Here is a 27,571-nt window from a genome sequence, read left to right as displayed (position 1 = left end):
TTTGACAGAAGAACAGTTTATTGATAGATGTGAAAAGCTACTCCATAATTTGTTTCCCCTAAATCTTATCGAAAATTGACCTCTACTAGTGAGGGATTTTGGTACTTGTGGTAACCAAAATGACCACAAGATGACGCCATAAGACCAGCGACATCACAAGAAGAAGAAGAAGAAGAAGAAGAAGAAGAAGAAGAAGCACACCTTCACCTCCACAGGCTGAGAAGAAGAAGAAAGCTGCAGACTGACTCTAAACACTGTGGGAAAGAACAAATAGGTAAAACAATGTTGATATAATAAAATGTTTACTGGCTATAAATGACACACTAGTCTGATAAATGTTACATAACATCTGAGATAACATAAACAAACAAACTGTAGCACTGAAAATAGGCCAGTCCCTGAATACCAGATGTGCAGCAGCAGCAGGCCACTATAAAGAAGCAATACAAGTTGCATTTAACTGTTTTAGTTGCATGAATGTATTTCCACCGCTGCAGCACAGATGACAAAGTGCATTAATCATAACAGCCAGAAAAACTGCGCCTGATTAATTATCCCTGAATAAATAAGTCGTTACAGGCAGAGACAGGAGCTGTCAACTGGGTGAGTCCCAAGGACCCCCTGCTTTCTCTCTCTAACTCTCTCTCTCTCTTCTTTTTCTACTCAGATGGCTGAATTTGTGAGGAAAAAGAGCTGTAAAAGTTAACACAGCCTACTACCCAGCAGTTTTAAACCGGTTGGATCCCTCCAGGGCTCAGGTCATCTGCTTTCCATGAGGGCTTCTTCAGTTGAGGTAAGCATGAGAAGCCATTTATCACACAGTTCACTAGAGCTGATAGCATCAGTAGAACAACACACACAATGCTGGACAGGTGTGAGAGGGCTGAGCGGTTACTGTTCCCATCAGCATTTAGGATGCTATCTGCTGAGACTGAGGGAAACAAACAGGTGGATGAAATGTGTTGTGCCTTTGCATGGATGGAACATTTTTTGAAGGGCAAGATGTTGATAAAGTGTAACCTACATACTTCTCAAACCTCGTGGCTGCTGCTCTTCCAGTTGGTGCAGTGTGTTTAGTTTTATTGGGCTTGTCCCTTCACACATTTTAATTATACACCTGTAGTTTGGATTGGCAATGATCGCTGCAATTCTATTAAGTCATCTCATGTTGTGAGAGTCAAAGTGCAGACGACCAGGCCTGTGTCAAAGCTGACAAAATGCTGCTAAGTGGCCTTCAACCAAATTTGACCAATTGTTCATTATTTACATTAATTTGTACTTCTCATTTGGCTAAATCTCTGAAGGCTTACTGTAGGTTTCAGTTAATGGATGGTTGGCAATATCCTACACCCTAACTATATTTTATATATTATCTATTTACATCTATATTTTTTAGAAACAAATTAATCGATTGTTTGTCAACTATTAAATTAATCGCCATCTATTTTAATAATTAATTTGATCGGTTTGACTACTTCTGTAAATAAAAAAAAGTCTAAATTTTCTGATTCCAGCTGCCTGAATGTGAATATTTCCTGGTTTCTTTACTCCTCTATGACAGTAAACTGAATATATTTGAGTTGTGGACAAAACAAGACATTTGAGGACGTCATCTTGAGCTTTGGGAAACACTGATCGACATTTTTCACCATACTCTGACATTTTATAGACCAAAAAACTAATCTATTAATCGAGAATCGACAGATTAATCGGCAATGATAATCGTTAGTTGTGGCCCTAATAGCTTTGTTATTGTAACAACTTTTGTTTTTAACAAATCTCATGAAAGTCTTCAACCTCATCAAAAACCAACTGAGCTTTAGTGCCTCTCTCAATGCTTTTCAACTCCCCGAAACTGTCAGTCCAAAGCAAATTGGTTCCTCCTGAAGCCGTAAATCTTCAGGTCAGGAATGTATAGTACAGTAGTTTTAACAAACACTACTCAAACAGGAGTTTATTGTGTATTTGTTGTGGACTATCTTCAGCCCAGGGCTCACCTGGATTGACTTGAGTCGTAGGAGGAATCTATTCAAACTGCAGTGTTCATGTTCGTGTTCATGGTAATGTAGGAACATATCGCCAAGCTCAACACCGTGGCTCACTGATGTGTTTTTAGTAGTTTTGGCAGAGGAAGCTACAGTATCAGGCTTTGCACAGGTACAGTAGTACTTGTTAGGAGGAACAGTTCATCGTTGATTTTTGTCTTTTTAATGTGATTTGTAAAGAATAAGAAAGATATAGGATTGTCCTTCAAATGAATGTCGGTGTGGTCCCTTCTTAGCTGGCCTTGGTCACTACATGGTTTAACCAATCAGTCAAATCACAGTTTCTAAAAGATAAACTATGATGCATGTTTTAAGTTCAGTTTGATATTCTTCTAGTCGTAGAAACTGAAGAATATAAGGTGGCTTAAATAAGCTTTTCTCTGTAACGCAGCAACCGCAACATTTTGATGTTCATGTCCGTTCGTTTTGTTGTTGTGAGTGTGTTTTGTGTGTGTGCGTGTGTGTGTGTGTGTGTGAGAGCTTATGCATGTCTGTGTGGAACAGGTTAAGCAGTAAGACAGAGGTACAGGAGTGTTAAAGCGTGGGAAAGTGATAAGATCAAAGCACAGAGGGTCAAGATGGAAAGTCTGCCTTCAGCTAAGCTCTACAACGTCCTCTCACACATGCCAACTCTCTTTCTGTCTCTCTCTCTCTCTTACGCGTCGGTTTATTGTTGACTTAATGTGATGTAACAGACCAGAACTGTAAAGATTTGAGTGTCAACAGTAGTTTATTTCTGTTTGTTCATCCCTTATTTATACATGTTGCTCTTCTAACTGCCCTGGAGCAGGTGGATGTATGACAGTTTACATGCACAATAATACTAAGTTAATTTGAATGACTATATAGACACTTTCAGTAACCCACTTTATTGTTGCCTTTCCTGTGTGTGTCGATACTGTGGTACATATAAGGTAGTTGCATGAAGAGGTGATAACCCAATTAATGTAGTTAGGAGTATGGCATTAATCTAGCTATAACATGTTTTTTTGTGCAACGGCAGAGAACCATGGCTGGATTAACCTGTTAGAGGTCCCCGGGGCAAACAGTTGTCGTTGGGTCCCCATTGACCCCCCGCTCCGTACCTGCACTCTGTGCATCGTGTATGTACCCTGTTTCTTTGAAGTTTTCATAACTTACAGTGCACACAGCAGACTACACATGACTTCATTATTTGCCAAGAAACCATGTTTAGTTTGTGGTAATTTAACCACACATGACTTTTTTTGAGGAGCATATGTATGAGCACCATAAAGAAAAACACAAGATTAGGGTCATAATGCTGCAGGACGCTCCTTAGTTCATATTGTACTTTAGTGGTGCAGATTCCCTTACATATATACAATTAGTCACGTTATACCAAAACCAACTGAAAAGCAGTGAGCAGCAGACTTTTCGGGCCTTGAGGCAGTCGTCCACTTGTCTGCCTTGTCGGAACTGATTATTTAGAAATGAATCAAGTTAAAGATGATTTATTGTTTACTGTGACAGTGAGTTAAAGTAAAGAGGGTCGCAGGTTCAAACCCTGTTTGGGGCTCCCTTCTGTGTTGAGTTTGCATGTTCTCCCCGTGTTAGCGTGGGTTTTCTCCAGGTTCTCCGGCTTCCTCCCACAGTCCAAAGACGTGTGGGTTAGGTTAATTGTTGACTCTAAATTGCCCGTAGGTGTGAATGTGAGCGTGAATGGTTGTCTGTCTCTATGTGTCAGCCCTGTGATAGTCTGGCGACCTGTCCAGGGTTTACCCAGCCTTCGCCCAATGTCAGCTGGGATCGGCTCCAGCCCCCCCGTGACCCTGAATAGGATAAGCGGTTACAGATAATGGATGGATAGATGGATTAAAGTATGCCTGATATGGGGCAGTTTTGTCAGACAAACATTTTTTAGTTTTTAAAATTTAACAAATATTTAAGTAACACACTTCAGTGTTTCAAACTCTTTGGAGAACCACATTTCTTGAGAGAAAGAGAGAATTGATCAGCAGGCCAGACTTTTGGTGTTATTAATCTATGGACCTTGAATTGGAGTCACCAATTGGAAAATGTAAAGATCAGCCTATGTGAGGAATTCAGAAGTGTATGATGTTCTGCTGATAACATCTTTACTTGTGACCACTGGGTGTCACTAGATATCTCTGATCAATATCTCTGTAGCAGCCACAACCATCTGACTCAGTCTTTTAATATATTCAAATTCAAATGATAAATGTTAATCCTTTACCGAGCCGTTCGAATCTCATCCTCCTCGTTATGCTTGAGGAACGCATGCCGAAGTCAGAAAGTGTGTTTGTGTGTCACCCACTACGGAAGCGAGAGCAAACGGGTCTCTGGGTTGGTCCCACAGAGGACGCCTCCAGCGGCAGCCATCTTGGAAGTGGTGGTATCGCCCTGGCACGGTATGTTTTTTGTCTGCGGGCGTTCTGTCTGCCTCAGAATCGCACCGTTTCCTCCATCTCTAATTTTTTCCTTTCCTCTTTTTTCAATCTCGTCGTCTCCCTTGTCTCCCCTCCTTCTCAGCCATGCAAATAGTCTCATTTGCAAATGTGAAAAAAAAACAAGTGGGGGGGGAAGAAAAAGGAGAGAAACGGAGAGATGAACCTCCAGCCGAAGAAGGTGCCCCCCTACACACACACACCACCTCCGCCCCTCACCCCATCCTCTCGTTATCCTCCCCAGCTCATTTGAATAAATTAACACCCCTTGATGTCTCATGTGCACGCGCACGTACGCTCATGCAAACACACACATACGCAAACACGCACTCCCAAATACATGCATGCACGCCCCACGACTGTAGGGTAGGAGAGCAGCCAGAAATATACGTCCTGTGCTTTGCCGCCATGCAGACGCATGCTCACACACACACACACGTCCTCTGATGTGCTGATACACTCTCGCACATCTGCCACAACAATCACGCATGCTTGGTTTAAAGGCAAACACACTCCATTGGTTGGCGCCTTCCTGTTAATGCACTGCGGCACGGTGGTGTGTGATTCATATTAGCCTAATGCAGTGGCTCGTTCATACACAGCGGCATGCGGAGCTAGCCAGGCGGCCCCACTGAGGGGGAAAGGAGTTCTGCAGCACGTTGACTGGCACTTCACACAAACTGCAGTTTTTGTGTGTTTTTAAAGTCCGTTTTCACTGCCGTGTAATGCGGTTTTAAAGGAACATAACTCCTCCATTTGACTCATCATCGAGTGATTTGCCTCTTTCAGCTCCTCCAACCACCATCGCCCCTATTCCTGCAGCTCTCTCCCCATTCTCGTTTCGATCCCTGTGACCTTGCACAGAGCGAAAGCGGTAGTACCGTGTATCCTCTTTCTCTCCTAATTCTGACTTTGCTATGGTTGCACTAGGCTGCAGGGCTGCGCATTAATACTGGATACATTAGCGCTAATATGATCCTAGCATGTAGTCGGGGGGCCTGAGGGGGAGCTTTGATTGTCTGAGCATTAACATTAACATCCACATGAACTTATCCGCCTCATCACTCTCTGTGTTTGCCCCTCACCCCCTTCGCTCTGCTTTCTGTTTCTCTGCTGCTGCCCCCCGCTCACCCGTCTTCCTCCTCAGTCAACAAACTCTCCCCTCATTTCCCATCTCCTTCCCTATCTCCAGGCAACGAGTGATGGGTAGAGTGATGGAGATGAGTCACATGGCGCTGTGATTTTTTTCTTTTTTTATCGGCGGTGGTGGTGGCAGCCCGTCCTGGGTCCTATCCTCAGTGACAGTCGCTCGAGCTGTCTGGAAGCTGCTCGCCTTTTCTCCGGCCCGGCTGGCCCCAGCTCAGCCTGTCAGCCTCCATGATGATCACTGGCTGACATTACAGTACAACCTGCTTGGTGCTGTCAGGCCGACTCACGTCAGCCCCTTAACCAGCTTGCCACGCTGCCTTTTGAGGTCCTGACGGGAGTCCTTCATGTGTTACCATACGGGGCTGCAGGGTTGGACCTCTGTGTGCGAGTGTCAAGGCGTTGGGTGCTGTTATGTGACCAGTTTGTCATTGGGAGAGGATGCTGAGACAGATTATATTCCCTGAGGGTTTCTAGACACTAGTTTCACTCACCATACCCTACAGGCTGCACTTTTAAACCTGGTTAGTGGCTGGGGGAGGTGATTTTAAACTGAAAATGTGTCCACCTATAAAACTAATTTTAGAGCACACATCTGGATGTACAGAATAACGGAAGTGCTTCCGTGCACGCTTTATATGTGTCCCTGTCGTCGTGTGCATGTTTGCGCGTGGACGTTTGTGGGTCTGTTCGAAAGAGAGCGAGACATGGAGGGTGCGTGGGTGTGTGTGTGTGTGTTTCCACCTGTTACATAATAAGAGAGTGGAGGCACAGTGTGCCTGCCTTGCCTGCCACACTACAGCGGCTCTTCAGTGGGAGTGAGAGAGGCCACAGCTTGCCTCAGCTCCATTCCACAACCAGGACACTCAAAAAAAATGCAACACTATTTTACTGAGAGAGACACGGAAAGAGTGGTGGTGGAGGTTATGTCAAGTAGAAAGTGTTTGTTGTCTGATAAGTAGCGTGACTGAGTGGACAACGAGTAGATTTTCTGCAGTTGGTCTGAAATGGATGAACAACAATCAGCTGTGCTTTGGTGTTTATTTGATTATGTGTTGATTATTCAGGAGTTGAAACTGAATGACAGTAAAGAGGAGACGATTGAATGAGACAGCTTTGAACCCATGCAGTGTTGAAATCCCCGTGGCCATGCGGGTCAGTTTTTCTTTAATAATTGATTTAGAGTGAAATGTGATGGCCAAAATTTGTGTGGGAGGACAATTATTTTATAGAAAAGTCTGTAGATCAGTCCGTGATACTGACTCTCCACTCCCACTGGGGCTGCTGATGCTAATGAGTATAGATCCAGGTTAAGATGAGCTATTTTGAATATTTAAAACATTGACAACTTAAACCCGACTACTGAAGTGAGATGTTTAGATTGGGTCCTGGTCAGGTGCTAAACTGCAATGTAAACACATGTAAAACAGGCTGGTGTGACTACAGAATTTGCAGGTTGCTTGGGAAAATCCTTCCTTGTTGGAAGTAGTTTGCAGTCTGTTTAACTCAGTGTTCTTAAAGATTTTCTTACTATTTGTTTGGTCATGTGAATGTTTTTGGTTACACTCTTAAAGCAGGGGTAGGCAGGATATTTTTGGCACAAATTCCATTATAACCTTTCAGCATATTGTAATTCAAGTGTTCTGAGTGAAAACTAGACTTTTGCAACTTCTCATGGCTCTGTTTTCAGGCTTTAAAAAAATCTAGCCCGTGACGGGAGATTTTGGCCAATCACGTTATTTCAAAGAGAGAGCGTTCCTATTGAGCGTTCCTATTGGGTGAGCTCCGGCTGGTGGGCGGTGTTTGGTATTTCCTCAACTGATCTCAACATGACTGCCGGGTCACAAACGTTCTCATTTTACAGCTAAACAGTACACTACAAGATGTTTCTGAAAACATCTGAGTTAAGCAATAGGCATTACAGTAACAGAATATTGATTAATATTTGATCAGCGCTGCCTAGTTTGACTGTTCAGTCAGAGTTCGCGAGTGATTGACAGCTGCTCAGAGACGGCAAGACTCCAGCTTGGATTTTTTTTTTCAGATTACCTGTCTCATGCACTACTGTCAGGATATATAGTGACCGTTTTATAAAAAACACTTTTTTAAATCATATTTGCTCTATTTCTACCCACTGCAGCTTTAATACATCTAAATGGGCAGTTTTGTTCCTAAAACGATGATTCTCAAGTCAGTAACCAACAAAGGTGACTCTGGATCAGTGCGTCCATGAGCGCACACTTTGTGTCCCCTTAGGTGTGTGAGAGAGATAGTGAATCAAAGGGCGAGATTCACAGATCAGATTTAATGAATGTATTGACCATATCAATCACAGTATACACACCTTTTAAACAAGGCTGATTGTAGATAATTCCTTAGTGCTATATGCTGCGTTTTTAATACCAAAACTATTCAGTCTGTTGTAAAGAAAAGTGACTCGCTGGTGCTCAGAGTACATTCCCACTTTCCCCTTGAATGAAACGGAGGCTGCAGCTTTTCTGCGCTCCTTCTCCTTCGCACTCCTGTACTGTTCTTTTCTTCTTTTTTTTTCACTAATATGTTTATTGGGTTTTCTTATTTTCACAAACACAATAAGAATAAAAACAACAACAACAACAACAAACACTGGTACAGCTCAGATAAAAAAAAAATGTATATAGGAGCTCATAGGAAATAGTCCATAGTGCAGGGAAGTCACAGGATGTATGAATTCATGTTCAAGAGACTCCTTGTGAGATAATGGAGGAGAGTTCAGGTCCAATATAATTCAGATGGGGCTGCCAAAATATTGTGGAACTGATCTACTTTGGCATGTAGAATATTTGTGAGATATTTCAAAGGGACCATCTCAAATATGACTTTTCGCAGCCTTGATACTGTTCTTTTCTAACTTTACAATGGCACATTCTGTTGGTTTCTCTCTCTCTCTCTCTCTCTCTCTGTGTGCACCACAGCTAAAGACAATGGCAACTGATTTATGGAAATCCTTGAGTTGATTTGCATGGGAAATAACGCACAGAACATTTCCCTTCCAACGGCTGTTTTATTAGCAACTTCCTCACATATGATCCCTTACATGATTTAAATGGGGAATATCAACTTCTGCCCTCCAAGAGGCGATTCAGATTCCCTACATTTAACCTGCATCAGGCTTAAGAACGCTTTTGTCCATCAGTCCATCTTGTTGCTAAATAATAATGAATGTGCTGCTAAAGACATGTAAATCCAGAGGACAGATGGTCATTTTGTAATGGGGTTGTGTATGAATAATTGTGATGTGTTTTGTTGGTTTTTTTTTTTGCCTGATGGGTCTTACTTGTCTGTCTGTCTATGGTAACAGTATGTCTATTGTATGTGTACTTTTTCTCAAACTGAGCTGCCTATGGATGCAAAATGACTTTCAGTGCAAACTGACAATAAAGTTGTATCGTATCGTATCGTATCGTATCGTATCGTATCGTATCGTATCGTACAAAACATTCAAATGACTTTGTATGACCCCAGAATACATATTGGATCTCTCAACGCCCTATACGCCTGTACGTGGTCTGAGATCATCTGATCAGCTACTTCTTGCTGTTCCCAGGTCCAATTTTGTGACGAGAGGCGACCAGGCTTTTGCTGTCAGAGCTCCCAAACACTGGAATGCAACTTCCTATAGAGATACCATCATCTAACTCTGTATCCACTTTTAAAAAACTTTTGAAAACACGTCTTTTTAGGATAGCATTCCTTTAAGTCGAAGGGTATAAATATATGTATGTACACATCCGTTTCTGGACGCATGTGTACATTTATACACATTTATGTATTTATACTGTATATTTGTTTTATGAACTTGTCATACCATTTTACCACTTCTATTATTATTGATCTGTGATGTTCTGATATACCATACTATAACTTTCTTATGTTTTTTATGACATACTATACTATTACTTTTTTATTATTTTTGTGACATACTATACTATGACTTTTAAGTTTTTTATGACATACAACACTATGACTTTGTGAACACTGTCTTGTGAAGCACTTTGTAACATCTGTTTTGAGAAGTGCTATATAAATACATTTATTATTATTATGACGGCTGCGTTTTGAACTTTGGTACTCCATCAAGAGCATACATCCATGGTGCGCGTAAATCCAGAGGTGCCCAGTGGTTTCCGTTCAGCTCACCTCTCCATCACGGCGCGCATCATTAGGATACCGGAGGAGGAGCGACGGCAGCCCGTCCCGGTAAAGGGGAGGAGAGAACAGAGGTAGCAGAAGGCGGTACTTTCTCCCGCGGCTCGTTTCTCGGCGCCGGAGAGTGTGGGACCAGGGCTGGAGACTGGAGACACCACCGCCGGGGAGCTTCAGCAGAGAACCAGTCCAGAGTCCATCAGAGCACGGAGGAGCCTCACCTCGCCTGGTGCACTCTTCTCTGGGGAGGCTGCACAACATTCCTGTGAAATATAACTGCTTTTAATGGCATGTGGCTTGTAACTTTACTTCTGCTGTATTCTTTGCAAGAAGGTAGGTTTGGATAATGTCTCTCTTGTGAAGTGTTGCTTTATATCTGCATGCATGTCTGTCTTCCTCTCCAGTGCAAGTTGTTGCTGTGCGTGTTTTATGAGCTTATCAGGTTGATGTTGGATTCATAAAGGTCGAATCAAACTCTAAAGCACCTTTTGGAAAGAGGACTGGTAACTTTTTCTTAATGTTTTTGAAATTACATTTTTCCCAGATTAGCGTTCATTTGTCCTCCTTGCTCGGGTTTTTCTCATGCATTCTCAATGTCTCATAATGAAGATCAGCTGATGATGATGTGATTAAAAAAAAAAAAAGCTGATGAGCATATAAAATCAATATGCACTTAATTTGGACTAATAAGTGAGAAACAAAACACACATGTATGTCCAAAAGTGCACACTGTGTTCGTGAAGAAGGAAAACGGCATTTGCATTTTGCATGATGAATATGTGGAGGTGTCGTGAATATGGAGGCTGTTGAATAGAGAGAGGAGGAGAGGCTGATAAGGATCTGCAGGCGCGCGCGCGCACGGGTAGACCTCGAGCGCTGCTGCTGCTGCTGCTGCTGGCCACAGCTGGCCACATCTGGAGGCTGTTTACTCGCTATAAAGTCCAAGGGGGGCAGAGGAGTTTAATGGATCCGCTGACTTTTTTCTGCCCTGTCCCAACACAAATATGATGCTAGTGTGTATGTGTGTGCGCGCAGGGAGGCAGAGAGAGAGAGAGAGAGAGAGAGAGGAGGGGGGTCCCTAGGGGTTAAAAGCCTTAAAGCATCCTTTTTATCATATTTTTGGGGGGAAGGAGCATTAAAATAGTGCGTAAACATCAGTTTGTGTGTGTGCGTGGCAACAAGGGTCAATAGATTTTTCTGAGAGACGTGTGAACTGATGGGGGGTATTGAGCGCCTGGCCTTTAATTTGTAGATAATGTGCCCCAGTTGGATATTTAAAAAAAGACTAAGAGGAGGCCGTATATTATACAGTTAGTTTTCTCTTCTGATAAGATGGCAGGAGGAGTGCCAGTGTGCATGCATGCTCAGACTCAGTTGTTGTTATCATCCCTCTGCTCTAATTATTCATCCACCATTTTCTGTGGCACCATGATTCCACTGATTGGCTTCGCTCTAAAATGCTGCAGATGGAAGAGAATGATTTGCCTTTTTTTTTTTTTTTTTTTTTTTTTTTTTAAATATACACGATATGTTCCTTTTTGTTATTTGTGAATTTACATCACTTTATAACAATGCACATAATGGAGAGGAAAAAAAAAAACAATTTTCACTATACTTTTATGCGTTTTTCCTTTTTTTACGCACGAGTACTGTAACTGAAGATGGCTGATTAGATACCTAATTAAATTAGAAATTAATCACAAGTATTTATTTATAATTGTGTGCAGTATACGTGTGTGTTTCATGGTCCTGGTTCTCATTGGCCTTGGCAGTGCCCTCTGCCAGGCTGCAGCTGCATGCGGAGAGGACTTGTGTGTGCTGTTTTTTGTTGTATGTAATTGGATTACAGGGTCTATTTCGATTATACACACTGTACATCGCCCTGTCCCGTGACTGAACGAGATGTGCTCTGTGTGTGTGAGCCTCTGTGTGTGTGTGTGTGTGTGTGGAGCAGCCACTGGAGCGGAAAGAGTGCTTGAGATGGGAGAGATGTAGATAACGCAGTGGGAAAACAAAACTTCCATTTTCTGTTGTTTTTCAACGCCATGTTCAGCTCGTTTTTGCACCAATTTTGCAGTTTATTGTCTCGTGCTGCTGCTGTGTATTTTTAGATGTGTGTAATTTTTAATAAACTTTATTCTAAGGGTGAAAAGGTAGGTCTATTATCATACATGCATATGCATTAGTACTGCGTATTTTCCTGGCTCGGCCGCGCCTCCTAGAATGGCACACAAAGTCTCTGCTTTTTTTTTTTTGTACACCAGTGTGAAAATATATTATTTCAGACCACACCACTACATCATTTTTAAGAGATTTTTTTTCTTTATATATATTTTTTTTCTGTCATTAATTCCGGCATTCATTATGTTATTACTGACCGTTTTGTTGCTTTGGTTTGGCTGCATATCAGCACACCTGCACCCATATGAGCGCAGAGAGGAGGAGGAGGAGGAGGAGGAGAGAAGGATGGATAGATGGAGAGATAGAGGAAGAGGAGGGGTGGAGGATGCACTCATTCTTCTTTGTCATGATTTGGGAGGTTGCTTGTCATTTTATGGAAATAAAATTGAGACAAACTCAGCTGAGGTGCTGTGTGGGAATCTACTTTCAGAGGCCTGATGCATGGGCCAGAACAGGGCCTGAGAAATTGGGGGGAAAAAATAATTATTACAATTAATATATTTCTGTATCAGTCATAAAAAGGACAGTCGCTTGGAATTTGAGGAGATTCAATCAGGAATTGTGCAAATTTCAAGGAAAAAAATGCCATGGGTAGATCGAGATGGAGTTAGAGCTCTTTTCTATAATTATTTCATCAATTAATGTGATTCCGGTTTTATCCAGTTTCGGTCGACAGGCCTCAACACACACTCCACATTAAACTGAATATGCACTACAGTGTTCCTGCAGAGATGTATAACACTTTCCTATATTGTGGCTTTTTTTATTTATGCATTTGATGGATTAAACATTGTTTTTCCATGTATTTACTCCCCCTATGTCTATCTGATAAGATGAAATGCCACTTATGCCATTTAATGTCAGTGCATTTCTTTTCTTGATTGCAGTAAATAACACGAAATTTCAGGACCATTTCAAAATGTGAAGAGTTTGTGCATCTGATCTGCTGTCAGATCACCTGTATTTACTCACACCTTTACAAGCTGACTCCTGTGTATCGTTGAGAGTGTCCTGAGCTGCTGATCTGCAGACCTCTGGGCTGCTGTGTGTTAAATTTGGAATCAAAACAGATAGCGACTATAGAGGAGAAGCCCAGTAATTGCGGTATGAGTCAGACTCTGGTGGCTCCTCGGCTACACCCGCACGATGCACTCACAGATGTTGCGTCTGGATTGGACAACTGAGGCGTCATAGTGGCTAATGGAAGTATAGTGTAACAACTTCTCTACTGTCTGTCTCTCCAAATATCAGGGTGTAAAAAAATATGTTTTTGGGAAAGAGCATCAGATAACAGTAAAAAAAATAAATAGTTTTTTGTCTATTTTTCTGACCTATAATGAAAAACTAGGTGGCAACATCTGTAGTTTGATTCATTTTACTGTGACCTCAGAAGGTCATGAGTAAAAAAAAAAGTAAAAACAGAAACACTGCTGAAATCTGCTTTTGCAGAGCAACAAAAAGTTAATTTCAGTGGAACTGTCCTTTTAAATTCTCTCTCTCTCTCTCTCTCTCTCTCTCTCTCTCTCTCTCTCTCTCTCTCTCTCTCTCTCTGTCTCTCTCTCTCTCTTCTGTACTTTTAACACCAAAGGGGCACGTTTGGTTTCACATATTTAGATGAATATCCAGAACAAAAGTAAATTTAACTTACCGAAAAAGAGAAAAGCTTATGATTTCTTGGTGAGACATCAGCGTATCTCATGGCCCCTCTCTGCCTCCATATTGCCTGTATTTGGTGAATGGGTAGGCATCCTGCTGTGTGACATATAGTTCAATATTCACTATTTTTGGTCTATTAAATGGAAAGAAAACTGATCATTTGTACAGATGAATGTGCAGAACTCGTCCATTATGACGCACGTGTTCCAATAACGCATGGACGTTTCCAAACAGTGACATTAGATCAAAACATGAAAAAGGGGGCCCCATCTATGTGTGTCTCATTTCTCCGGCTCTGAGTCCCGCTGTGCCGGCACCACCTGCCACTTTTCTTGGAAAGAGACAGCTCTAGAGTATAATAGCTCCATGTCACTCTCAGGTTAACTCGCCTGCCTCGTTGTGCTCCGGCGAGCAAAGCCTGTTTTCATTGTCAAGTGTTGGTGCGCTCTGCGCTTGGCAAGTTGACCCGAGCAGCGCAAACAAGACGTCACTCGCTCTCATATATTTAATCTGAGCATTCTCGTTTGTCTTGAACACCTAGGCCAGTAGATGTGAGGAGCATTAAAGGGGACATATCATGCTCATTTTCAGGTTAATGTTTGTATTTTGGGTTTCTACTAGAACATGTTTACATGCTTTATTGTTTAAAAAACACATTATTTTTCTCATACTGTCTGTCTGAATATACCTGTATTCACGCTCTGTCAGAAACGCTCCGTTTTAGCGCATTTCAACGGAATGGCAACGAAATTGCGTTGCTAGGAAGGTCCATGTTTACATCCTGTCAGCTGATGTCATTCACATACACTGCAACAGGAAATAAACTGGGGCACATTTGGTATGTTTACGTTCAAAACTGTGTAATTGTCTAAATATTGTAGATTTGTTACATCACAAATCGACAGAAATCCTGACGGCTTGTTTCAAACGCACAGTTTCTGAATACGGGCTGTATGTATTTATCTGTGGATTGAGTGTTTTGATACTTTCACAGTATTTATTTATCACTTAAATCTGCTTTATGATATAAAAGACATGAAAATCTCACTTTTTACAATATGGGACCTTTAAGGCACTTTTTATCAAAACAGGAAATTCTCCTAACAAATTGATTTGATGATTTCTTTTCTTTTATAAGCGGACAACAGGGCACGAAAGGACTTGGTAAGAGGGATAATCTTGCTTTTTAGCCTATTTCGTTGTCACGCACCACTCATAAAAAAACCCACAAAAAAAACAAAATGTCTGACTGTTTATCATCACGCAGCTGTAGATCTTAAAGGTCCAATATTATAAAAAAGTGAGATTTTCATGTTTTTTTATTATAATGCAGGCTTAAGTCCTATATAAATACTGTGACAGTATCGAAACACACAATCCACAGGGAAATACACACAGCCCATATTCAGAAACTCTCCATTTGAAACAAGCTGTCAGGATTTCTGTCCATTTGTGATGTCACGAATATACAATATTTAGACCCTTGACATCATTTTAAACGTAAACATTCAAAATGTGTCCCAGTTTATTCCCTGGTTGCAGTGTATGTGAATAACATCAGCTGACAGGAAGTATACATGGACCCAAAATATTGCCTAGCAACGCATTTCTGTTGCAATTCCGTCAAAATGCGCTAAAACGGAGCGTTTCAGACAGAGGGTAAATACAGGCATATCCAGGCAGACTGTATGAGGAAAATAAAGTTTTTTTTTTAACATTACAGCATGTAAACATGTTCTAGTAGAAGCACAAAATACAAGTATGAACTTGAAAATGAGCACGATATGGGACCTTTAAAGCCCATAGCAACAACATCGTTATTACGCTAAGCTGTCACTCACACAGTGAAGTGGATTTTGCACCGCTCACTCAACAGGTTTTACGCACAACAGTAGTGTCCGGTAGCGCTGTGCCCTCTCCATTACGCATGGAGATAAGATTGATTGGTCATGTCTTAGAATGACAAAAATAATCCCAACAATCTCACTTTAACATCTCACAATCGACTCTATCTTTCACCCTCTCCTGTTCTGCTTACTATCAAACAATTTATGGCCTTGTCTCTGAGGGAGAATAGGGAGAGAAAAAACACATCTCTACAAATCTGACACACACTTCAACAACGGAAATCATCCTTTTTGAAGTGGGAGATGTGAATTTCCAAATGCTGAAATGGCTGCCTAATATTTTACTGATACTGCATAAACTGTGTACAGGCATTTGTTTACCACCCCTCATCCCCCTCCTCCATGTGTGTGTGCATGCATAGAGTATTCACATCTCCTAAAATCATGCCATGCAGTTTTTCTTTCTTGACTACAGTGAAATGACACCATGTTAGAAATGATTTCCTTTCTGACTGCACACAAAAGTAGAGACACATTGTCATGCAACCCTAATGCATATCTCAATCTGGAGTCATTGTATAGTAAATGAGCAGCACCCTCCTATCAAATATGATCATATCTTTTCCCTTTTATGTTTTTCTGTAGCATCACTGCAAAGACTGTATTGCCACCGACTTCATCTGTTATTTGGCCTGAATGTGTTTTGTGTGCCGTTATCTGTAGTGCTACACGGTTCACCACATAGAACATCTACTCGCTATTATGAACGTATATATATGCAATCTGAAATGTATTTATGTGACTTTGTGTGTGTGTGTGTGTGTTTGAAGGAGAGGGAGTGAGAGCGGGAGGCAGGAGTGGGATTTATAGCCCTGTTTTTCTATGCACGTGATGGTATGAATCTCAGTGTGTGTATGTGTGTGTGTGTGTGTGTCTGAATGAATGTAGATGAGACAGAAAAAGCTGCATTATGCATAGCGGTTCACCATAGGCAATATCCTCGCTTCTTCAGCATACATATTCATACTCCATTTTCATATCCACTGCAAAAACAGGAGGAGGAAAAAAAAGTGCAAATGTGTTTGAGTGTACAGCAAAGAAAGATTTGAGTCAAAAGGAAACAAAAAGAAAAAGTGAAGGTTAAAAAAAGGAACAAATATAGAAAAAGATTGCGAGGGGTTCATCCGACAGGAAAGATGTTTCCGGGGGTTTCACCCTAAATCACTTTGACCTTCTTTATTGTAATCAACGCATCCAGGCTTGAAGAAGGAAAATCAAAATACAGTTTATGATCGGATGAGTGCTGCTCCTTTTGCTCCTTCTTTCTCTGCTGGGGAAAGGGTGGAAAGGGAACCTGGGGCTATGAGAGGACTCTGATAACCATCTGAGGTTAGATGTTGCCCAAATAAAGAGGAAAAACTGGGTTATTATGCTCCATGTTATTTGCATGAGATGTTTTCAGTTGATTTGACTGATGCCATTGTTTCTTTAGTTTCCCTGTGGTCATCTATACAGTTTATTCCACTTTGATGGAAGATTCTTGGTTGGATAATGTGTTTATGTCCTTAATTGCACAACTTGATTGCTGTCCTATTTGCACACCTCAATTGTCAGATACCCTAGAGGTCAAGGCTCCGGGGAAGACATGAAAATAAGAGCTTCACTATTGTCCTACAACAAAATTCCAGCTCTCCCATGTCTATATCATATCACACATGAATCAACAGCTGCAGCCCTTATGTCAAGTGACAAAATATGGATAGTTTTTAGACAGATGCTTCACTTCTTTCACACTCTCATCCGTCATCTTTCCATTTTGATGTTTTGACATCAAACTCTAAACCATTACTGCGATAAGAACATTTGGTTGGCGTTGTCGTCATGATGGTCTTTTCCGCCGGAGGCCGTAATCCGTGCAGTTCAGTCCGGGGCTCACTTCGGTGTGGTTGTACACATGTGTCTTTGCGTGCATGATTGTGTGTATGTGAACTCAGTGACCTGAATTCATACCGTAGGACAAAGCGATTAGCCATCGCATCATAAGCTGCTGCTTTTGAGAGGTTTTCCCTCTGAGTTTGAGTTGTTGCATCCAAGCTGTTTTGAATTAGTTTGAGGCCATTTTTGGTAATATCACATGATGGTTTAAGGTTTATTTATTTTTGAGCAGATTATCCAGTTTTAGAGCATATAGGGAATAAGCAGTGGTTTCCAAACCAGGGATCAGGACATCTACAAGGGATGGAATAACAGATCTGAGGAGTTGGAGAAAAGGCATATTTCTGCTACAAAAAATTATGTTTATTTATTCAGACTTTCCTCTAATATTTGAATTATTGGATAACTTTACCTTTTCAGGCCTTTAGAAACTATTCAGATAAAACAAAGAAAAAGCATCTCTTTTGTTAAATTGGTCACAAGCGGTTGAAGAGGGGTAGTAAGTAGACACTGCTTCATTTTAAGGGGGCAAAAGCCAAAAGTTTGGAACCTCTCGTAAAAAGCAGTGATTGCTTACCGGGTGTACTTTTACCCTAGTTGGTTCTTCTGCAGTTACCAGGGAGAACCTGGAACGATTGTGGAGTAGCTCAGAGAAACACGAACAAAAACGAATAAAAGAGATAATAATTCGATGAAAGAAATAAACACAAGATATATCCACATCTGACCTGATGCTGATCTTTAACCAGTATCGATCTAGCAACATCAAGCTGACTGCATGACTCAAATTGAGCATAAAAGTCGAACTAGATGGTTGACACCAGGCGGCAACCTCCGGGTCTGAAAAATGACGCCATTGCGGAAGTGCGTTAAACTTGCATTCTTTCTAATAGCCAGCAGGGGGCGACTCCTCTGGTTGCAAAAAGAAGTCTGATTGTATAGAAGTCTATGAGAAAATGAGCCTACTTCTCACTTGATTTATTACCTCAGTAAACATTATAAACATGAGTTTATGGTCTCAATCACTAGTTTCAAGTCTTCTTCAATACAGCATGATGTTCATTTAGTAAATTATGGTCCCATTTAGAGTCAAATAGACCATAAAGCAGGGTATGCTTTAGGGCGTAGCTACCTTGTGATTGACAGGTCGCTACCACAGTGTTGTCGGGTTTGGGAGTTGTCCGTGTTTTTGTCTTACAACTTTAACCCTTTTCACAGTGTTTTCAGTTCATGAAAGTTAATAGTAACATTTTGATCGCCTAAAAATGTCTTATTCAGCATTCAGTTGTGCTTAGCTCCACTCTCTCATGTCACTTCTAGTTCCTTCATGGCCAAAATGCCGAACTCGAGGCTTCAAAATCGTAGTTCACAATCCATTGGGTGAGGTCACGGTGACTATGTCCACTTGTTATATACAATCTATAGTTGACTCATTCAGCTGCTGCCATTCCAAGTGGTAGTAGTATGAATGAATGAAAACTTGACCAAACCTACTAAAAAACGAAAGATGGTGAAATACTATCAAACAGTTCCATGAAGGCCATCCCATCTATCAAATGTGTATAAAGGGGGTACTTGAGCCCATTTGGTCGGGCTTTTGAGGGTGCATTGGACAAAAAAGGTTGGGAACCACTAGTCTAAAGGATGACAGTTTTCTGAACACAAATTCTTATACAGTGATATAGTTTATTTCATAAGGGCTTTTACAGCTAGAGTAAATTGTTTTTGTCATGAAAATATTCTGCTTCTAAAAATAGCATTCGTCATCAGAGAGAAGCAGGTCACTGTCACTGGTATCATCTGCTAATAGCTTCCTCCCTATTTGCTCGGTATGGAAACACTTCGGTGTGTTCCTCACCCAGTGGCACGTTGTGGCGCTCTCCGTGGTGCTGAAAGTGCAGATCAGTCAGCCCAGCCGCCTGTGAGAGTGATTGACACGGATTCCAACGGTAGGATGGATTGAACTTGACCTGAATTCAGATTTTTTTGAACACCGAGGATCTGCTCCAATTTTAGCTGGTAGGCAGGAGAACAATGACGCTCTAGCTCCTCAGCATCTCTGCCGTGCCTCGAGCAGCGATCACATCTTTTTCCCTGCACACCTCAGCCTTTGCTGTTGGCTGAGTTTGACATCGAGAACTGAGGCAGTCATTTAACATTAACCTCTCTATCCCTTTGACCTTACCGCACGCAGACGCACACACATGCTCGCTCGCTCACTCGGTTGCATCCAAACACCTTTGCACCTGAGCACCTTTCCCCCAGACCAGCCACCCGTGTCCTGTCTACAATATTGCGCTCCTGCCCGGCTCCCCGATCCCTCCTTCCGCTGCACACCCACACACACACATGAAAACCAGGGAAGTCGGACACCGGCCTCCCACGGCAGTGCGATTACAGAGTGCATAGACTGTGTGTGTGTGAGTGTTAAATGCGAAAGGAGATTATGTGGGTTTAACTCTTGCGTCTGGCATACAAATTCCAATCCCATAACATTGCCTGTCTCTAGTGTGGCAGGAAAAGACGAGAGAAAGTGTCTTCGAAGGGGTAAAGGGCGAAAGACTGATGGCAGATGGGAAACACAAAGAAAAAGACAAGTAACTCAGAAATAAAGATAGAGAGAGGGATGCAGACAGATGTGTCGGACAATGGAGGAGAGAGTGAAAATCACCTTATGTCAGTTTGAGTTTTATCCCTAATCCCCGCATTTTACTTTTGAGCCTTTCCTCATGTGATTCATCCCCATTCATGTCATGTTATTAATGTCATTATGTTATTCCATGTTACTATTCATACGGGACAGAACAGATAATGAAAATGGTCTCTTTGTATCAACCAATCATCCATGTTCTTGCCACGCATAAAGAGCTTAAAAAGACGGCCAGTGGGCTTCCGTCTCTCATTTTATAGTAATGATATCCATTGATGTAGAGGATCTGTAGAAATTAGAGCCTAAATGACATCTGATAGTGTCTTTATATCTCCATTGATGTGTCTTAGCCAACACCCCATTTTCTCCCAGCGCGGAAGGAATTAAAGCGATAGGGCTAATCCAGGCATTGTTGACACAATCCAGGAAAAGGGATTAATTAAGTATCATTGTCTGAGAAGAAACTTCTCTTTCTCTGGCTCGGGGCACAGCGTCTTCCCCTGGCCTCTAGCCAAGCTGAGCTCAGCACTTCTTTACACTCCTTTACACCCCCACTCTCCCCCACCCCCCAGTCACAGCAAACACACACAGAAACACACAGATCTAAAATGATGCCTCGCTACCTCACTCTAAACTGGAAGAGGGCGTTTGAGAGAGAGGATATATGGTGGTCTATCTCCCCTAGGACAACTTATCTGGCTGCAGCTCTTCATCTGTGCCACAGTACCATTGTTTTACAACAAACATCTGTGGTATCCAGCTCCTCGGGCTTGTATGGCTACAGATAGAGAGCTACCTACAGTGGATATGACAGCAGGCCTGAGAAGTGCAGCAGTTTGCTATCACGCCAACACTTTATTTTCCTGAATGACAGAGGATATCAACAGAGAGGATGAGGGTGGTGGGGGAGTCGAGTTATGTGACCCATTTTTTCCCCCTCTATTGAGAGGCAGATTTCCAAAGGGCTCATATATTAGATTAGAGATATTAGGATAATGCATATGGGATGAGATGGATGGCTGCGGTTTGGCACACAGGGAGGAAGTTGTTTGGGTTGAGGTGACCTGAATGCCTGTAGATACAGCTTGTATACTTTATGAAGGTGTTTGCGTTAGATCAGGTGGTATCTTCAGGAATATTTCAAAGTGAGTCAAAATTTGAAATTTGTTTTTTCTTTATTTTTCAAATGGTATGGTTTACAATTGTCAAGACATTTTATTTAAAAAATGATTGAATATTTTTTTTCATTTTGATCAAACTTTTAAAATTGGTTTTCTTTAAAGGGGAGTTCGGCCAGGTTCATGTTGTTTGGTGAAAGATTTGCTCTTCTAAAGTCAATATTTCCCTTATTAAAACTTTTTAGCAACTGGTTAGTTGGCAAATCTGCAAGAAAAAACACTTGATATCATGTTTCCATATCTTACAATTTATTACTTCACCAGTCAGTTAGGTCAACATCATTTTAGTCAAGAATAGATGAAGAAACACTTGCCAAGCACTCCTTTATTTAGGGCTGCATAATTAATCGGAATTCTATCGACATCACATTATGGCCTACTACAATTTTCAAATCACAGGATTTGAAATACTTGCAATATTTGTTAAAGGCGAAATGTGTGTGAAAATCTCATTTTAAATGAAATATTGTCATGCTGCCGAGATGTCCTGGCCTGCACATCATATTCTACAGAGTTAAAAAAAACATCTTTGTTTGGTACAGATCCCTGCAAAAATCTCACCATAAGTTTTTCAATAAAAATGAGAATAATGGTGTCAAAATGATTATACTCTTGTAATCGCAATATCAGTCAAAATAATCACAATTAGATATTTTTGTTAATCATTCAGCCCTACTTTTAGTAAATAATTCCTGCATTTGTGCGCAGATTGTGTTAACACTTTTTACTCACATTGTGATGTTTCATCCTTGTAAATTGTATTTATAGGCAGGTTAAGTGTTAATATGTTGTTACATTATTTTTATACTGGAAAACAGTTACAGTGTTATTGTGTTTCATTATCAGTTTTAAGTGCACATGCTCCCTCTCTTCATACCTGTCTGATATGTGAATGTCGCCCGCATATCTGACACTCACCAACTAACTAACTCTGTCTCCCTTCCTCTCATCCCAACAGTCAACAGTGAGGATGTTGTCTCTACGCGGCTGTACTTTGTGAACGCCTCCCTGCAGCGGGTGACCTTCTCCAGCTCGGTGGGGGTGTCCCTGCCCTGCCCTGCGGGCGGCGCCCCCCATGCCGTCCTGCGCTGGTACCTGGCCGCCGGAGACGACATTTACGACGTGCCCCATATCCGCCACGTGCATGCCAACGGCACCCTCCAGCTCTACCCCTTCTCCCCCTCCGCCTACAACAGCATTATCCACGACAACGAGTACTTCTGCACTGCTGAGAACCAAGCGGGCAAGATTCGTAGCCCCAGCATCCACATCAAAGCAGGTGAGGGTTGGACACACTGGATGCAAACTAGTTTTATTCCTGGGGAACTTTACTAATGTTTCTTACTGACTGTACCACATTAACTCTCTGCTATGCTATTTTAGGTCTCTACATGCATTTTGAATGGTGACATTACCCTAGTTTAGCTCAATTGTTGGATGTCTCTTGAATCCTTTTGACTTGCTAACGTTATTAAAGGTCCAGAGTGTAGCATTTAGGGGGATCTATTTGCAGAAATGAAATATAATAATCATAACTTTTGTTTTCATTAGTGTATAATCACCTGAAACTAAGAATCGTGTTTTCGTTAGCTTAGAATAAGCCCTTCATATCTACATAGGGAGCGGATCCTCTTCATGGAGTCCATGTTGCTCCACCATGTTTCTACAGTAGCCCAGAACGGACAAACCAAACACTGGCTCTAGAGAGAGCCTTTCACGTTATTACGTTACCTGAAGGCCACCGTAGTCCTCCGACACGCTTGGAAACGGAGGAGTGAGCGGAGATGTACTCAGTTGGTTGCAATCTGCACCCTCACCGCTAGATGCTGCTAAATCCCACACTGGTCATTTAAGAGTGACATGGTGTTCACAAGTTGGGGGTTGTAAACATTTTGTGCCCACTTAAGTCAGACTGCCGTGAAAACATCCTCAAATGGGCTTGTAGCAGCAGTTAAATCTTCATTCTAATTTAAATTTCAACCCCCTAAAATGGCATCTACAGTTTTTAATCTGCATAGCTGACAACATTTTTACTATTTTTGTTGATTCTGTGGTTCACAGTTGGCACCACAACAACATTTATACTATTGATAGAATTCTTAATAATGTATAATGCTTAATGTGTTGTATTACAGCAGTGTTTTTTCTGGATTCCCCACTTTTTGCTCCAGTTATATTAACTCATTCTTGGACTGGCCCAATCTTTAAAGGTGTACTCCAGCATTTTATCATTGGACCTTCATTAAGAGGGGAGACTCACAAGAGACTGAGACATCTTGACATTTATTCTCTCGTATGGGTCAGTCTTCAAAAACAGCTGGATCCTACACTTCCCATAATGCAACTCAGTATTGTCTTTCATTATTACAGAGCTTTGAATACTTGATTCTGATTGGTCAATTACTGCATTCTCTGGTCTGTTACTTCTTTATGGCAGACCTCTGATATGTATAACAGACCGTTGCTATGGACGCAGTTCTGATCTCGGACTCTGGAGAATCATTTTGAGTCAAATTATTAATTTCTTAATTAAGTCCAGCATCACCCTGTTCTGGGTTTATTTCACAACAATGACCCGCTCGCTGTACATTATCCCTTATTCAAAACCCTCCTTCCCTGGTAAACGCCTACTGTATCTCTTTCAAACTCCACATCTTCGGTTTATAAAACAGACTTTCTGTTAAAATGTTAAAGGGGAACACCACCTATGTTATTTTCATGGCTTAGTAAAGTTCAATCAGTATGTGTGAAGCTACTCTCTCTCAAACCAGAGAAGTAAGTCTCAAACTTGTGATGTCATAGGGTACAAATTGTGGAGCTGCTCCATAGACGATGAATGGGAGACTGATTTCGTGGACCCACAGAATGATTGTTTTCTTTTTTATACCCAAATGAGCTTTATTCTATTGTAGTGCTGTCAGTTATGAAACAGAAAATGTTCCCATATACTCAGATCATTCCTCTGGGTGCTCTCAGTGCCATCTATAACATCTCTCTCCATTCATTGTCTATGGAGCAGCTCCACACTTTATACCCTATGACATCACAAGTTTGAGTTTTAGCACTCTAGTTTTTGGATTTGAGAGAGAGTTGTTCATGTTTACTTATATTTTTGGACTGTTTTAGACCATAGGAATAACATGTATGAATTTTGAAAATGGGCGTAGTTCCCCTTTAAGTCTCAAGCTCAATCCGAGGTAACCCTGATGATCTTCAGGTGTAAAATTGGAGGTTATACCTAAAAAAATCTCTTTCTAGTCATTCCCAAATATTTTATATCACATTGCTACATCTTTATAGAAATGTGTCTCTCCCTAGCTGGGAGCAGTTAACTTTAACACACATTTTAATCGTCACAACAGCATCACCCAGCTACGGCCCAGCCTCTGTAAATATGGCCACCCAAACGGCCGTCATATTGGCATCCTAAACCAACAACTCCTCTCAGTGGGGGTGAAGTGTCTCAAAGCGCAGCGTCTTGACCCCTCGTATTAAAAATCCTCCAGAAGACAGACACGCAGCCACATAGACAGTTGGTTTGGTGACCTGTCCGCACTCCTTGCCAAGGTCAAAGCTGGGGAGAGGCGCTGAACACACTGAGGGGAGGTGTTACTGCTCTTTCTCACACTCATTACACACACACACACACACACACACACAAGCATCATAAACACATGCATATGACCTAATGTGATACGCACTGGATACACGTGTATACAACAGACATGTATGTTCAAATGCACGCACACACTCAGACACACACACACACACACTTACATGCACACCAGCCTGTGCGTAGCTCATGCCAGCAAGCCTCCTGTCTCCCAGTCTCTCCATCTGTCCATGGACTGGAAAGTCCCCTAACTACACACACACACACATACACACACACGCACACACAGAGCCATTTTCGTCAAGCTGGCTCTTGGTGTTTAGTTGCCAGCTCTTTGTCAGGGTGTTTGGCAGGAAAGATTTTGGAGAGTCAGCTACAGACACGGAAAGATGTGAACAGAATCGTGAAAAAAGAAGTGGATTTTCAGGTCACGGTAATAGCCAGGCAGACATTTTGACTGCGTTGATCAATCCTGCATGAAGAGACAGTCAGCAGTTCCCTACCCCACACATGCAAACGAACAAAATTATTCTCCAAAATGCTGCCAGATTGTCTCCCGAACCACCACCACCACACACACACACACTCAAAAACACACCCATATGGCCTGCGTGGTCCCTAGAGGAGGACAGTCCCTCCAGCGTGAGAGTGACCTTCTAGCCAGCCTCAGTGTTGGGATGACCTTCCCTCCCAAATAATTACAACAATTAATCAATTAAATGCTGAGGCAACCACAACTCCACAGCTCCATAACCAGGGCTCACGTGCATGCGTGTGCACCTCATTACCTCCAGAGTCCTACGCAACACACACACACACATACTCGCTCGCACGCTCACACAACCCTGCAGTTGCCATGGGCGACAGAGGCGTGAGCGCTAGGGTGTGGCATGCCCCGTCTCAGGTGGCGCAGGAGAATGATGGCAGCTGACAGCTCGCAGTGTGACACCCCCCCAAAAAAATCTGCCCCACCCCCTCTCCCCCCTCGCCATCCGTCTTGTCCTCCCTCCATCTCTCTCTCTCCCTTCTCTTCACATCTTCACATCTCTCTCTATCCCTCCCCCTCTTTCTCACCCTCTCCCATGCATGCTGATTGTGGGCCAATAATAGCACTAGCACCTGTCTGGATGGCTCTACATTTATGAAAATCACTATGTGGGCTGCTTGTTTTCCTCTATATGTTTTTATTTGGCTCCCTCGTTGCGGCTAATCTAGTTTTCCTGTATTTATTTTTACTCAAGCTTTTTTGAAGGTGTCTTTTTAAATACCAATCTACTGCACAAGTTAATTTTTTGGTTAAAAAATGTTATAAAATTGTTGGATAGATTTTAGAAGGAGCTTTGAGAGACAGCTATTGAATAATAAATACTTTTAGAACAAAACGTATTTACAGAAAGAATCTCCATATAGTGTGTATGCCACTCTAAACATGATCTCTATCCGGGACTGGTACATTCTCAAACTATAGCTTTGTTTTTGCAGGTTTTAGCTCCTTAACCACAACTCATTTGTACTTCCTGATGATCATTTTCAAATTAATGTTGTAGAATTCCTGATTTTTGGATGTATTCTTTTTAAGATCATTTTTTTTGGTCGTTTTATGCTATGCGCTGTAACCACAAGGCCAAGAGGCATCTTTTATTACTTTTCAGTTAGCCATTAGTTTCCATTCATTTCGGTATGGTCTAAAAATCAACTTGCAAACTTTTAAAACTTGCTTAAAGGGACTGTTTGTAAGAATCAGAAATTGCTTGACACCGGAATTTTGGTCGGAGACGATAACGTTTCTCGCTGCGGAGCCCGTCACTTCACAAGACACGGGAAACCTCTGTTGGTCTGGAGGAGCTGCAGCATTTATTTCTGCACAAACATCCACTGTACATTCACTAGATATTCTCAGAGCTACTAACTCTTCTGCAGTGTGTATTGTGCGTGCATGCACGTGAGAGTGGAGCGAAAGAGCGAGAAGGAGCGCGGTGTGTGAGTGAAGGCAAGCAGGCAGAGGAGCAGAGACTCCGGCCCTGGAGACCAAAGCTACGGTCTCCCCTGCGTCCTCCGACCGCGGCCAACACTGTTTTGCAAGACGGGCTTCACTAGATAAAACTTTGCGGTTTAGTGCTTCCGTGTAGTTTGTGTTGGAGTCTTGTCTGAACAGCGTAGCCACAAGCGAGCCCGCATGGGACACCGACCCGGATTGATTTATACGTGTAAGAAGTTACAAACAGTCCCTGTAAGATTCGATTTTCAAAAAACTACCCATATATTAATGACTTATTGCATATAATAATGAATTGTATGTAATGATAAACAGAATCATTTCTGATAGATGAATTCATTGTTAATTTTACCTATATGTAACTACACTCACTCGTGGAGTCTTCTACCTGTTTCAAGTTTTGAAGGATAAGATTAACAATCGGTTTAGTTTCCCAAAAGATCTGCAGTTGTCAAACTGAGTATTATCAAAGAAAAGAGCCAGAGAAAGTCAATTACACATCGACAAAAAACAAAACAAAACTGTATTAATCCATTTTTGTGAATTGGATCCAAACCCCTAAAGCAAAGCTCTATGTGTGTGTTTGTGTGTAACATATCAGTTTGGCAGGATCTATAGCCTCAGGAATAAGACCTTACTGTATTTTAATGATCTCTCTCCTCTTCCATCTGAGCATCTCTTCGCAGTGCATTTCTTCACTTTCTCTTCTTAAG

The 27,571-nt window shown here is 41.8% G+C and overlaps 1 protein-coding gene across 3 annotated transcripts in view; it reads left to right on the top strand.

Annotated features, from left to right (window-relative positions):
- The first annotated feature begins 9,655 nt into the window (after positions 1-9,655).
- The window catches only part of LOC119491224 (Down syndrome cell adhesion molecule-like protein 1 homolog), a 118,523-nt gene continuing 100,607 nt past the window's right edge, over positions 9,656-27,571 (top strand). The window contains exons 1-2 of one of the 3 annotated variants that reach the window (XR_005207564.1): positions 9,656-10,135; positions 22,208-22,528. Coding sequence is in view for 2 of the 3 variants with exons in the window: in XM_037775007.1 (XP_037630935.1) it covers positions 10,093-10,135; positions 22,208-22,528 (364 nt within the window). In the remaining variant the exon portion in view is untranslated. The remainder of the gene's footprint in view (positions 10,136-22,207; positions 22,529-27,571) is intronic. The other 2 variants (XM_037775007.1, XM_037775006.1) reach the window with 2 other exon arrangements.

This window comes from Sebastes umbrosus, chromosome 7 (assembly GCF_015220745.1).
Source record: "Sebastes umbrosus isolate fSebUmb1 chromosome 7, fSebUmb1.pri, whole genome shotgun sequence".
NCBI lineage: Eukaryota > Metazoa > Chordata > Actinopteri > Perciformes > Sebastidae > Sebastes > Sebastes umbrosus.
This window is presented reverse-complemented; position numbering and strand designations above follow the sequence as displayed.